Below are 15,288 nucleotides of genomic sequence, written 5' to 3' on the forward strand. Positions count from 1 at the left end.
AATCCAAATTTTCACTGGTCCAATTATAAAATTTCATTATTTCAGTTAGATTAATTATGTATTCGAAATGCTAAGTTACATATAAAAATGTATGATTCAAATTATTTAATTTCTATTGATCAATGTCCACTTTGCAAAGTTTCTGATCACGCTGTCGTATAATTTGTCAGTGCATCTTCACTGACCATATCTATGTATTTTGTTTTTTTTATCCCCGTTTCAGTGTCAATAAGCATCCTTATTATTCCCTCTTTTATCAAAACTCCTCAGTTATGTCTGCCCCAGCACCCAAACACACTTCCATCCCTTTTGTCCCACACTCCACCAACTTTGTAATGCTTCAGCAGTCTTTAGCAATGTGTCCAGTTTGACTTCATGTGACTCGTGCAAGTCTTTAGCAGCCTCTCCTCTTAGATTCTCATGATGATGATTCAGGGCTGGACCGTCCGCCATTCTCAAATGCATCCATCTTGTCTTTGTTCTTTCAGTCTATTTTTTTTGATCTGCGACTGTGTGTATTCCACCAACTGTATGGTTCTTGTCCTGTGAAGAGCCGTGCTTGCCCCCTTCAAGCATGATAATAGTTCCTGTTGTTCTCCCAAAGGTCAAAGGTGTCTCATGACCAGGGACAGTCCTCTGTTGATTTTGAGGCAGCCAGTAGAGTACAAGGACTCAGTTCAGGACTTGTGCCATGCGCTAGGGCAGAACACACTGGGACACAAATTTCACAAAACTATCTTCGTGTTATCAGTCTTCATGTGTAGTATTTGTTCCTTACACCCCAAATCTTCCTATTAACATTTTGTATCCTATCAGTTGCGCACACTCATCATCTTACTATCAAGCCGCCCTTATCAAATGTTTTTTTTTTTTTTGAGTAATCCATCCACCCTACCCATTAACACGGCTAAAATCCTCGTTCCAGTGTTTATCATCAAATAAAGTTCCGAAATCCTTTATAATAAACTGTAATGTAATTTAACAATCTACCAACATGGTTGTATATGCGGTGAATGTTATTGTTCAATCTATAGGTCATACAGCGCCTGTGTTCCAACTATGACACTCCTCCTTGGTTTACCATCTCATAAATTATTGTTGTCAGCAGCGCTAAATGATAGTGCTTGAAAGTGAATGTCTTATCGCCCAATTTAAAACACATGCCGCATTTGAGCGAGTATTTATTCATTTATTTGCCATCCTCATGTTAGCTGGCATGTGTCAGAATTAAAATGTAATTTTGCTTTTAATTTTAAGTCTTTCAAAATTGCTATATCCTTACTGCACCGAGATAAACTGTTAAATATATCTTTAAAAACAAACAAAAACAATCTATGCTCCTGTTAGCCTGCAATTGTCCAAATCAAAAATGTTATTTTCTTTTAATTGTCTTTCTTTTGAACCTCTAAATCGCTCATGTTGCTAACTTAACCTAACCTTAAAGAAAGGACAAACAGGTTACTCCCAATAGCTCCTCATTATTTACGAGTTAGCCCCCCCTTTCTTGAACATTCTCTGATCCATGCAGTCTTCCTCCTCACACGCCTGCACCCACACAGGGTGTGCACATAAACGCACACACCGAGCGCGCACACAATCGCACGTACACACACACACACACACACACACGCATCCACACGCACGCACGCACGCACGCACGCACAATCCATCTCTCATGTAGCTTCTTTGCCACTTTCTATCGGTCAATACCATTCACAATTTGCGCTTCCACATCAGCATATACATTCCTTCAATCTCACTGCTTCAAACATTCACTGAGAAACTCACACTGTCCCTGCCCCGCCCAGGCCATAGCACCCCCCCGTGCGAGGGGGGGGGTCGCGGCATCAATGTTGACCGGTTACAGGCTGGCCATTTCCTGCAACAATCATGATGCCGGCCCACCGCCCGCACGAGCATAGCACAGGCCCACGCGCACAGCCCAGACCCGCGACTACGCGCGAGTGCAGGCACGCTCATCAGTCTCAACTTCTCAAAGGGCAGGCCAACTTTGCTGTTGCGCCCTTCATCATGTTCACATTCGACATCTTTCAATGTCTTCTACACAACATTTGTTGTCTCTTATTCTCATCCTATCAAGCCACCGTTCTAGTAACTTTCTGCCACACACGTCTTATTTTCTCTATTGCACACACGCCCTATTTTCTCTACTGCCACACCTTGCTCATCTTAGTTTCTCTAACCAACTTAAACACACCATTGTACACTTCTCAATTTCCCTATTATCGCTCAAAAGCCTCCTAAACATTCTCCATTACTGATTTCTTCCATAGAACACACATCTCACTCACACACACTGATATACACACCCACTCATGAGGATCCTCTGCGCGCACACACACTCTCCCCCCAATTTGGTTCATTTTGGATATTTTAGCAGTCTGATCTCTCACAGGAGGAACTGTTACCACCGGATATTTTTTGAGGAGGCCTCACTTCCCCTCGGGGATCTCTTTATTAACCCCAGCTATTTGAATACGATCGTCACCGCACCCTTGTCCGCCACGACGAAGCACTAGGTCCCTGACCTATCCTTAGTACGCGCAAGTCCCTGACTTTACCGTACACGTTACACACGTAAGTTCCAAACTTATTCACCGTATGTATCTTAACTTCATGCACTCCTTATTTGATCTGAACGACAGTCTCCTCTTAAATTTCCTCTTTCAATTTGCAGCATTTCGACTTATAGTAACAGGTATTCTGCTTACCTTATCGGTGATGAGCTCAGGGTTTAGGAGACGTCGTACCAGCTCAACGTTGTGCGCTTATTCCAAACGGTTCGCCGACCGGGAGACAGTGTCCCTGACACTGTCCGGTGTCTTGGCTAAAGACCACGAGTTGTCAATTACCCTTCTCTTGACATCACGTCCGCGGTCACCAAGAAATTGTTAGGTTACGGATTCTAGTTATTGATCTGACTCCAAATTGTGATCAACACTTAACTCATAAATTGCTATGTCCTAATCCACACACTGGCGCACCTAACAATTTTGCGAGTTCGTTCTGTCAAAGAGAAGACCAGTAGATCAATTAGACCAAATTTACCAATTATTTATTCCTGACAAAGCGCACTAATACAGGCCTGGGTCCCGGGTCCCTCACACTAAAGCTTGTGCGTTTTTGTGACCACCAAAAGACGACACATTCTTCCGGGTTGCCCAGTTTTAAAGAAACACAATATGAATATTAAAGCATGCAAAATATTGTGAGATGATTGGTGGATGGCCATCTCCTCCCCGTCCAGGTGTCGCTGAGGTCAGGCGGTTGGGTTTTCCCCTCGATGCCCAGTCCCATAGATGTGCTGTTGTTCTCGATCCTCACCGACCTTGAGATTATCTCGTCCAGTACTCCCTGCCTGGGCCTATACACAACACTTCCAAGAAAACAAGTTCATGCAGTTTGCCTGCACATTCCTCGGCCCCCACCAATCCACACGAGCACTTCAATACTAGATATTAATATGATTATAAGTTTAACACAACCTTAAAAAATATGTTTGCAAACTCCCAAAAACACATTTTCCTTTATTATGCATATTTGATACAGACAAAGCTCTGATCTGCATTTTCTGATTCACTGGAAGTGTGATATAGAATTTTTGATTTGATATACCCATTCTTCTTATCTAATCCTTCAGGAACAGTTCTGGCGTTCCATGCTCTTCCACAACCACTACAGCTTTCTGTCCTCCAACGGCTATGAAGTTGATGAGGTTGGACAGAGTCAGTCACAGAAAGAGCAGCAGGAGCTGCTGATGAAGATGTTTGCAGTCAGTTTGAGTCTAATTTTGTGCTATGCTTGTCTGTCGTCGTGACTGATTCCTTGAACTTTGCTCGTTCTAGTTGTCATGTAAGTTGGAAAGAGAGTTTCGTTGCGTTGAGTTGGCGGAACTCATGACTCAAAACGTGGTGACGCTGGCCATTCGATACGCGTCGAGGTCTAGACGCGTGGCACTCGCACAACGACTCAGTCAGGTTGCTCTGGAAAAAGCCAGCCAAATTCAGGAGGAGCAGGAGGAACAGGAAGAGACGGAATACTCCGACATCAGGCGGACTCCATCGAGGTAATTCCAACATATGAAGCAATGTGACCTTTCTCGTGAGATATCGCTGCAGAGTGCCGTCGTCATCTACGTACATTTGATCGATATAGAGACGTGATATACTGACTTAATGTACAATCATGTAATCATGACAGTTATGACCAGAATGTGGTAAAAGAAAAGCATCACCACAGAGAAACACTGGAGGATGAGCATAGCCAAGAGCTTGAGGAGCAAGAGGATCCACAGACAATAGAACCTGAAGATGGAGCCAAAGCCCCAAAGTGTCAGTCTCCTCCGAGCTTGCTTTACATATATTCTCTTTATGTCTGCCAGTTATTTCATACTAATGGCTCATGTCTGATTCTGCAGGTCTAAACCCATTTGCCAAAGTTCCAGGATCACCTTCAAAGCCAATGGCCCCTCTCAGTGAGCAAGGTTTGTCCTCAATCAATTGTCTGTATATTTACATTTGAGATTATCTCAATGTAAATTTAAGTCAAGAAATTGTGAAAGGGCAGCATTGATGAAGGACAAGTCAACAGAAAATCTGTATGTTTGTATTTGAAATTAACTCAATGTAAATTCTAGCCAAAAAACTGTGAAAGGGCAACACGGATGAATGACAGAAAGGTTTTATCAATACATTTTATGATAAATTTTTATGGACTCAAGGTTATAGATCTACATAATGAGACCAGTCTTGCTTGTGTACAACTGCTGTGAATGGTTAACATTGACCAAATGGACGACTCTTTATTACGGCCGATCTTTGCAGGGCGATAATTGTCTGATTTAATAGGCTAGATGATTAATTGTCAGACCCTAAAAACTATCTGAGCTACTTAAAAGTCAAACCGCTCTTTTAAATGTTGTGGTCTTCACCACCTTTACATCTCCTGCCAGCAATCTGTCAGTGATTGAACATGCCATTTAGCACCCGCTATTTGCAATTTCAATGAATCAAACCCGAAGAGAGGGTATGGATGGAAGAATTATTACGAGGTTGTTTCGCTTCCCTAAGATGAGTAGCAAATGCAGCAAACGTGAGGAGCCTGCACGGTACATAGAGAATGTGATCTTTATAGGTAAATCACAATAAATTATCAGAATTCTGGTATAATTTGATGGAACAGCTGTGTGGTTGTGACCATGTTGATAATGGAATCTAGAAATGGCAGCAATTCCGTGTTGTGATTTACTCTAAGTCTTATTTGCTTTTGCAGCTAGCAGCGTTGGGCGCTCAAACCCTTTCAAGGTGAGTTGTGTACATATTTCAAACAAATAAGTGGTTAGGTATGTTAATCAATCTATACCGACTAAAGTTCAGGACGGGATTCTTGCAGGTTCTTTGTTCTGGGAAATCCTCTCCTGTGTCTTGTCATCCTCGTATGACAAATATCCTGGACAACTTGACGTCCAGCAGGAAGTCAGCTCCGCTAACTGCATCTGCAGGGAAGTCGAACAAAAGCCCGGTTCTCAAACCACTCCCCACTCGAGGAAAGACAAAGGTACTATTAGGTATAATTACAAGCCTCCTTATCGTAGAAAATGGTAGCGCAGGTTTCTGTAAGAACCACTCGCGCAGCTTACTTACTTACTGTGTAAGTTTATGATCGTGCATACAACAATAGAAATAATTGAGGACTTACAATGATGTCTTGTGTATGAATTTTCCACCCAGGCTCAGTCCACTCTCCTGCAGATGAGTGTAAAGACAGTCAGTAAGAAGACCGAGGAGATCATGGAGACCAGAGATAATCAACAGAAGCATGCAGATCTCCCAACTTCTCCCTCACCAGTCGACAATGCTGAAACGAAGAGGTACAAGATGTAAATACATCCAAAGCTAGTCGTTTATTTTGATAGTCACATGCCAAAGAGGATTATGCCAGTTGAACATTGTGATCTTTAGAGGTGTCGTCTAATGTCTACATTTACAGTAATTATTCAGTGATTCACATTGCAGCAACAAACTAAGAACAAATGGGAGAAGATTTTGTTCTCATTTGAGGCTTTTGCTGACCGTTAGGCCAAAAACAGGCTTTCAGTTGTGGTTGGAAGAGAATAGGAAGAACATCGTAGCAGACCACCCTGACCTGGAAGAAATGGACATCATCAAGGAGGCTATGGGAATCTTCAGGAATCTTTCAGCAGAGGAGCGACTGGTATGAAACACCTATTAAATATTGCATTTAGTGGATTACATTTTAAAATCATTTTTTGAGCATAGAATCTTTGGTGACTCTTAAGAATGGCAGAAATATATATGGGGGGGCTGCCAGAAACATGCATGGCAAGCCGACTGGCCACTCCAGATTGCCCGTAGGTGTGATTGTGAGTGCGAATGGTTGTTGGAGTTACTTTCTCACTTGAAGTACTCCACAGCTTCCCTGGAACCCCTGGGGTTAGGGTTCAATTGGCTTCCAGATTAAAATCGTAAGAAGAAGAGCAGGAGGAAACATTAAATGAATATTTGGGAAGATAATAGTCCTGATTTCTTTGGGGACCATGTTGTGGCCAATTAGGGCATTACAAGAGCTTGCTCTTATTTTCTTTTGGAATTGTTCCTTGTGATTGAATATTTTGTGCTTGATGACTGCTGGGATAGGGTCCAGCACACTCGCGACCCTCGTGATAAGTGGTTAAGAAAATGGTTGGATGATTTAATTGTTGAAAAATCACAATGAACAAGTGGCTAATATTTTTTTTTTTAAATCAACACTGCAATGCTTTTTATCACACATGGCATTTTTGTATATTACGGCCTAAATCCCCCACTTCATATTTTCTGATGCACATTCATCATGATCAATTATTGTATTGATGACTTTTTTTGCCAGTGTTTAGAGGTGGCATTATAGGTGTTGAGAGCAAGTCACCCAGTCGTGACCTTGCATTCATTTAGTTGGCAGCTTCATACAGAAGGGGGAGGAAGTGGTGGTGGGGAATGCTTGTTGCCTGGGAACCCGATTGAATGTGTGATGGCGGTGAAGGCACAAATCATTGATCTCATGATTACACTGAGGGACATAGAGGCAGTTGGCCTTGCTAAATTTCTGTTTTCAGGCACATTTGCAGCTCTTATTTGCGTACCAGAAGTCTACTACTTTTGTTTCGTGTCGATACAGACATTTTTGTCTCTAGTGTTGAAAAGCACATTTGCATTTTCTATTTCCACTCATTGTTGGGCCACTAACATGTTGATATCTCCTCATACAACACCACAGGTGAGTTTCATCTGGTAATTTATTGTCTAGACATTTATTTTACAATTATTTAATTTTTTTTTAATGTTTCTTTAACCTTTAGTTAACCAGGAAAATCTCATTGAGATCCACAGATCTCTTTTACAAGGGAGTCCTGGCCAAGAGGCAACACCACAACCCAAGAAAATAATTTCAAATAAACATTAAAAGCCAAAGAGTAAGACCAGTAGAGAATTTTTTTGAAAAACCTTTGATTAAGAGAGACATTTATAAAACGCAGCAGATGCAGCACAATATGATTCCAAAACCTTCAGAATCTAGTCAAACTGAGATAAAGTTCCAAGATTTGATAGTTTTACTGTGCTTTGCAGAGAGTTCCAGTCAGTGTGAGCACAATATTGAAAAGACATCTGTCATTTCTGTGTCCTGACACTTAGGGGCACTTGTGTATACAAATCCTGGGAATGACGAGCATAAGGTCCATCAGACTTATGCGAAAGATACACACTTAAACATGGTGAGGCATGAGAGAAAGAATATGTAGTGCCTCGGTTGGGGCATGCGTGTATAAAAGGTCTATGGAAGAAATGTTAAAGTCTCTTTCTTGCATGGAAAGAAAAACTGAATTTGTTTCTAACATAGAAACTCAACTTCAGTCTTAACTTATTGACAAGGGCATCAACGTGAGGTTTTATAGACAAAAACTCATCGATTAAGATGCCAAATATTTTAAAGCAGTGAAAATATAACTGAGCCGTCAGGAGTAGTGATTGGAGGAATATTCTGTTGCTTAACTTTATTATTAGAAAACATCACTTTCATTTGCTTGTGTTCAGGGACATTTTCACTGTCACAAACTACATCAAATGTATTTTGTGAATAGTTAATGGTAGTCACAAAAGAATACACTGTCATGTCATCAGCGTAAAAATGACAACTTGCCTTACATTCTGTCCCACATGATTGATTCATACATATTTTGTAAAACAAAGTGATCAAACAATAGACCCTTGTGGTACACCCTGAGTAACCGTCAAAACATCAGACCATAAGTCATCATGCTTAACACATTGAGTTCTATTAGTAAAATAGTTGGAGAGCGAACTAACTGCGGGCTCTGACAAGACAATGCTGCTCAGTTGATTTTTCAGTATCTTGAAAATTATTACAAATTATTATTCAAAATTGTTCTGTAGCTACAAAAATTGAAGCACATTTCTATTGTCAATTAAGGGCAGAACGAAGATTATTTCCAACTTTTAGTGCTACTATCATTTTGTAGTAAGTTTGGCACTTATGTTACGTATATGTATAAGACAAAATAGAAAACAATCACTGATCATATAATTGTATACATCAGTGGTTCTTTACCTTGTTGTAGGTACCGAACCCCACCAGTTTCATATGCGCATTCACCAAAACCCTCTTTAGTGAAAAATTTAAAAGAAAATTCAAATTCAAGACATAGATGTTTTTTACTGGTGCACAAAATGAGCCGTGCATGAACATCACCTTGTTCAAAGAACAAAACCAACACAATGCATGAATTCACACACAAATTAAATACCTGCAAATCAGTGTGACTTCTGCTGTTGCCTTTGTGAGACCAGTTCAGATTTGCATTAAACGATAAATCAAGTGTGTTCGGACGTCCGGAGTGGAGGCTCTGCCAAATCCCTGAGACCGACTCACCGAACCCAGATTAAGAACCACTGGTAGACATAATACATAAATTTGACTGGTTCCGTTTTTTTGCGTGTGTATATGTGTGTGCGTGTGTGTGTATGTATATTGGATCACAATATACTTTGTGGTACTCTGAGATGACATTGCCATCCATCCATCCATCCATCTTCTTCCGCTTATCCGGGGTCGGGTCGCGGGGGCAGCAGCTTTAGGAGGGACTCCCAGACTTCCCTCTCCCCAGCCACTTCATCCAGCTCATCCCGGGGGATCCCAAGGCGTTCCCAGGCCAGCTGAGAGACATAGTCTCTCCAGCGCGTCCTGGGTCGTCCCCGGGGTCTCCTACCGGTGGGACATGCCCGGAACACCTCCCCAGGGAGGCGACCAGGAGGCATCCTGATAAGATGCCCGAGCCACCTCATCTGGCTCCTCTCAACGTGGAGGAGTAGCGACTCTACTCCGAATCTCTCCCGGATGACCGAGCTTCTCACCCTATCTCTAAGGGAGAGCCCGGACATCCTGCGGAGAAAACTCATTTCGGCCGCTTGTATCCGAGATCTCGTTCTTTCGGTCACGACCCATAGCTCGTGACCATAGGTGAGGGTAGGAGCGTAAATCGACCGGTAAATTGAGAGCTTTGCCTTTTCGCTCAGCTCTCTCTTCACCACAACGGACCGGTACAGGGTCCGCATTACTGCCGACGCTGCACCGATCCGCCTGTCGATCTCACGCTCCATCCTCCCCTCACTCGTGAACAAGACTCCAAGATACTTGAACTCCTCCACTTGGGGCAGGATCTCATCCCCGATCCGGAGAGGGCATTCCACCCTTTTCCGATCGAGGACCATGGACTCGGATTTGGAGGTGCTGACCCTCATCCCGACCGCTTCACACTCGGCTGCGAATCGTTCCAGCGAGAGCTGGAGATCACGGCCTGAAGAAGCCAACAGCACCACGTCATCTGCAAAAAGCAGAGACGCGATGCTGAGGTCCCCAAACCGGACCCCCTCAACGCCTCGGCTGCGCCTAGAAATTCTGTCCATAAAAATTATGAACAGAATCGGTGACAAAGGGCAGCCTTGGCGGAGTCCAACCCTCACTGGGAACGAATCCGTCTTACTGCCGGAAATGCGGACCAGACTCTGGCATCGGTGATACAGGGACCGAACCGCCCTTATCAGTTGGCTCGGCACCCCGTACTCCCGAAGCACCCTCCACAGAACCTCCCGAGGGACACGGTCGAACGCCTTCTCCAAGTCCACAAAACACATGTGGACTGGTTGGGCGAACTCCCATGCACCCTCGAGGATCCTGCCGAGGGTGTAGAGCTGGTCCACTGTTCCACGGCCAGGACGAAAGCCACACTGCTCCTCCTGAATCCGAGGTTCGACCTCCCGACGGACCCTCCTCTCCAACACCCCTGAATAGACCTTACCAGGGAGGCTGAGGAGTGTGATTCCCCTGTAATTGGAACACACCCTCCGGTCCCCCTTCTTAAAGAGGGGGACCACCACCCCAGTCTGCCAATCCAGAGGCACTGTCCCCGATGTCCACGCAACGTTGTAGAGGCGTGTCAGCCATGACAGCCCCACAACATCCAGAGCCTTTAAGAACTCCGGGCGGATCTCATCCACCCCCGGGGCCCTGCCACCGAGGAGTTTTTTGACTACCTCAGTGACTTCGACCCCAGAGATTGGAGAATCCGCCTCAGAGTCTCCAGGCCCTGCTTCCTCAATGGAAGGCGTGTAGGTGGAATTGAGGAGGTCTTCGAAGTATTCTCCCCACCGACTCACGACGTCCCGAGTCGAGGTCAGCAGCACGCCATCCCCACTGTAAACAGTGTTGACGTTGCACTGCTTCCCCCTCCTGAGACGCCGGATGGTGGACCAGAATTTCCTCGAAGCCGTCCGAAAGTCATTCTCCATGGCCTCACCGAACTCCTCCCACGCCCGGGTTTTTGCCTCAGCAACCGCCGAAGCCGCGTTCCGCTTGGCCATCCGGTACCTGTCAGCTGCCTCCGGAGTCCCGCAGGCCAAAACGGCCCGATAGGACTCCTTCTTCAGCTTGACGGCATCCCTTACCGCCGGTGTCCACCAGCGGGTTCGGGGATTGCCGCCACGACAGGCACCAACGACCTTACGGCCACAGCTCCGGTCGGCCGCCTCAACAATGGAGGCGCGGAACATGGTCCACTCAGACTCAATGTCCCCCGCCTCCCCCGGGACGTGGGAAAAGCTCTGCCGGAGGTGGGAGTTGAAGCTCTTCCTGACAGGAGATTCTGCCAGACGTTCCCAGCAGACCCTCACAGAGCGTTTGGGTCTGCCAGGTCGGACCGGCATCTTCCCCCACCATCGGAGCCAACCCACCACCAGGTGGTGATCAGTTGACAGCTCCGCCCCTCTCTTCACCCGAGTGTCCAAAACATGCGGCCGCAAATCCGATGACACGACTACAAAGTCGATCATCGAACTGCGGCCTAGGGTGTCCTGGTGCCAAGTGCACACATGGACACCCTTATGTTTGAACATGGTGTTCATTATTGAAAATCCGTGTCGAGCACAGAAGTCCAACAATAGAACACCGCTCGGGTTCAGATCAGGGGGGCCGTTCCTCCCAATCACGCCCTTCCAGGTCTCACTGTCATTGCCCACGTGAGCATTGAAGTCACCCAGTAGAACGATAGAGTCCCCAGAAGGAGCGCTCTCCAGCACTTCCTCCAGGGACCCCAAGAAGGGTGGGTACTCTGAGCTGCTGTTTGGTGCATAGACACAAACAACAGTCAGGACCCGTCCCCCCACCCGAAGGCGGAGGGAGGCTACCCTCTCGTTCACCGGGGTGAACCCCAATGTGCAGGCGCCCAGCCGGGGGGCAATAAGTATACCCACACCTGCTCGACGCCTCTCACCGTGGGCAACTCCAGAGTGGAAGAGAGTCCAGCCCCTCTCGAGAGGGCTTGTACCGGAACCCAAACTGTGTGTGGAGGCTAGTCCGACTATATCTAGTCGGAATCTTTCTGCCTCGCACACCAGCTCGGGCTCCTTTCCAGCCAGAGAGGTGACATTCCATGTCCCAAGAGCCAGCTTCTGCAGCCGGGGATCAGACCGCCAAGGTCCCTGCCTTTGGCTGCCGCCCAGCTCACATTGCACCCGACCCCTTCGGCCCCTCCCACAGGTGGTGAGCCCATGGGAAGGGGGACCCACGTTTCCATTTCGGGCTATGCCCGGCCGGACCCCATGGGCGAAGGCCCGGCCACCAGACGCTCGCCTTCGAGCCCCGCCTCCAGGCCTGGCTCCAGAGGGGGGCCCCGGTGACCCGCGTCCGGGCGAGGGAAAACAAAGTCCATTTATGGTTTTCATCATAAGGGGCTTGGGTGAGCCGTGCTTTGTCTGACCCCTCACCTAGGACCTGTTTGCCATGGGTGACCCTACCAGGGGCATGAAGCCCCCGACAACATGGCTCCTAGGATCATAGGGGCACGCAAACCCCTCCACCACGATAAGGTGACGACTCGCGGAGGGGAGATGACATTGCATCGAGTCAAAATGTAGTATCTTCAAGGGTGAAGGTGCACATCCCTCTTAGATAGATTAAACAAGCAATGCTCAATTTGATGACTGGATTTGTAAAAAAAAAAAAAAAAAGCACTTGTTTATTTGGTATCGCTGTAATTGCATGCAAACTCCTGAGTGGCCTTCATGCGAAAGCTGCTCACCCACAGATGCAAATATCTTTTTGAATAGCGAATCCCTTTAAAATTCAAACGTGAGGCGTGGTCACTTCAAGTAACGTGTGTTGCTTTGAATATATAAGTCTACATCTGCAAGTGAAGTGTGCGTGGAGTGTTGGTCCTGTCTGTTGGCCTGATGATTCATCCTGGGCTCAATGGGCTTTTACCTTCAGGAAAGTGCTTTCTTTTTGTCTTTGCTCAAAGAGAAAGGAGGAGCGATGTGAGCAAGAAGCCGACGAGAGCCAGTGGGCCTGAAGAGATGCAACCTGTCAATTGTGATTATACATGACAAGATGCAATTTCCAACTGCATGCCTAAGTGTTGCTGCGTGTGTTCACTCATTATCATGGAGCTTGCGTCCAAACAGATGCACACTTCCCCCTTTGGTGTCCCTTATAATTAACATGTGTATGCCCATTTTCATTCAGGCATTGACTGAGCGAGCAAAAGGCCCGGCTGATGACGTGATGGACCTGAAGAAAAGAAAACGAAGTGAAGCAGGCGGCAGTGTAGAAAATGAAATTGGTCAGGCAGAAGCAAAGGAAAACAATGCCAAGAAGAAGAAAGCAATGGATCCATCTTCGAAGCTTTCAGCATTTGCCTTTCACAAGAGCTAAAATTTGACAGATCTGCCTTAATGTGAAACTTTGTATTTAGTGTTCTTGTTCAGTAAGTTGTGTTCATGTCCTCAATTTCTTAAGGCTCGAGTACACTTGTTGACTCGCACTTGGGATTCCTGTTTTTGTATTTACTCTGCCACAAAGTGCCATCAAAAGTGTTTTAATGCTTCCATTGCGTGATCCTGTTTGCCAAAAGAAAACATCATAGTCCAATAAACAAATTCTGGTGAAGTGACCACGGTAGCGGCTGTACTTAGTTCGGTGGATGAGATTTGGAATATGGCTGCAAGAGATTGTTTTGTAAGGCTGGTGCTGTTACATATTCTTACAACTTCTCACAAATCTTGGTGAAATGTACAATTGGCCTTACCTTGAAAAAACCCACAGTAAACTCACAAAATATTAATTATTTTGCCAGGTCTGATGTGTGTGCAAAATTTCATGCGTTTTGGTAAAGATTTAGACAAACTATCAGTTTGTTTTCTTGGCAAATTGCTAAACTTGCGAATATTATGTTTTAACATCATAACTGGCTAAACTGTCTTCCAAACCTATGATGTGTAGAACAGTCTTCCAAACATGACATTTTTAAAAAAAAATCAAAGAATACAGGATTTTCATTGAACCAGTAGGTGACATTGAAAAAAAACAACTGTAAATGATAACTAAGACTAGTCTCTCATCAAATGTGTGAAATTTTGAGAAAATAGACTCATCTGGTCAAGTTACAGCAGCTTTTGGAATCATAGAATTGTGATACCCAAATGGGCACGCAACATTCAACGTAAAGCATGATCGTCTTGAGGCTTTTCTGACAAATTTTCAATTGGATCCATTCAAGGTGTGCATGGCAGTACATTAAAATGTAAATATGGCATTTCTTGTCACCACTAGAAGGTGCTATATGTCGACCAGAATATCATATACAGCAGTGTTTCCCAACCACTGTGCCGCGGCACACTGGCGTGCCGTGAGAGACGTTCAGCTGTGCCGTGGGATTGTCCAATATTAATTACGGAGCGCATTGTAAACAGGATCGCCAAACCACTGGTCAGTTCGCGCAAGGCCTGGTCAGCCACTTGCTAATCGTGCATGTGTGGAGAATCGGAGAATCTTGAGATTTCATATTGTGTCGATCTGATTGTATTGCATCGGCACATATTCAGTTTATGTGTGTGTTGCCGTGTGCTTTTGCTAACAGTGACAGACACTATGACGGTTGTGGTGCGTTTGGGGTCCAATGGAAATCAGAGCATGCAGTTCAACCGGAGAACCTGGATTGGTTATTTTTCACATACGTAAAATAAGCAGTCAAGTCGAGATTCCTCGACTGTGATAGCCACTCAGTTGCTGTCAGAACAGCAGAGCGTCTTTAAAAGTGTGTTTCGTTGTAATGTAACTGATTTTAATATAGGAGTTTAACAGATTTTTGTTGGCGGTGTGCCGCGAGATTTTTTCCAATGAAAAGGTGTGCCGTGATTGAAAAAAGGTTGGGAAACACTGATATACAGTGATCCCTCGCTACTTCGCGTTTCGTTTATCGCGGCTTCACTGCATCGCGGATTTTTTTTCCAAATTAAAAAATAATTTAAAAGTCAAAATAAAACTTCTAAATTGAGGAAACATGTGTCTAAGCTTTAGGACAATGTAGTATTGCTACAAATGTTTGTTTACATTCCTTTAGAAGTCCGTTTTCGCGTGTTAGCACGATCGCGAATTAGTATCTTTCCGCAAACTCGTTAGCCTGCCCAGTACTTCTTGTTGGTGACCGCACTTCCCGGATTTCACTTATCGCGGGTGGTTTTTGGAACCAATTATCCGCGATAAATGAGGGATTACTGCAGATAGCTCTTTTTATGCCATGACTATATATTTATTTGAAGTTTTGGCTTGCTAAGGCAGCAATTACAGGGGAGTTTTTGAACATTTCAAGAGGAACACAGGAAGGCTAGAGCTAGAATTGAACCCTGTACCTCAGAACCT

General features: G+C 45.0%; 1 protein-coding gene across 1 annotated transcript in view; it reads left to right on the forward strand.

Moving 5' to 3' along the window:
• The window catches only part of wdhd1 (WD repeat and HMG-box DNA binding protein 1), a 29,860-nt gene extending 16,320 nt beyond the window's left edge, over nucleotides 1-13,540 (forward strand). Inside the window, exons 18-26 of the mRNA XM_088370845.1 lie at nucleotides 3,662-3,793; nucleotides 3,867-4,087; nucleotides 4,222-4,352; nucleotides 4,439-4,504; nucleotides 5,293-5,324; nucleotides 5,413-5,577; nucleotides 5,751-5,890; nucleotides 6,099-6,234; nucleotides 13,114-13,540. Coding sequence (XP_088226971.1) covers nucleotides 3,662-3,793; nucleotides 3,867-4,087; nucleotides 4,222-4,352; nucleotides 4,439-4,504; nucleotides 5,293-5,324; nucleotides 5,413-5,577; nucleotides 5,751-5,890; nucleotides 6,099-6,234; nucleotides 13,114-13,302 — 1,212 coding nt within the window. The 3' untranslated portion in view covers nucleotides 13,303-13,540. The remainder of the gene's footprint in view (nucleotides 1-3,661; nucleotides 3,794-3,866; nucleotides 4,088-4,221; nucleotides 4,353-4,438; nucleotides 4,505-5,292; nucleotides 5,325-5,412; nucleotides 5,578-5,750; nucleotides 5,891-6,098; nucleotides 6,235-13,113) is intronic.
• The last annotated feature ends 1,748 nt before the right edge of the window (nucleotides 13,541-15,288 follow it).

This window comes from Syngnathus floridae, chromosome 3 (assembly GCF_059516105.1).
Source record: "Syngnathus floridae isolate MCC-2025c chromosome 3, RoL_Sflo_1.0, whole genome shotgun sequence".
Taxonomy (NCBI): Eukaryota; Metazoa; Chordata; class Actinopteri; order Syngnathiformes; family Syngnathidae; genus Syngnathus; species Syngnathus floridae.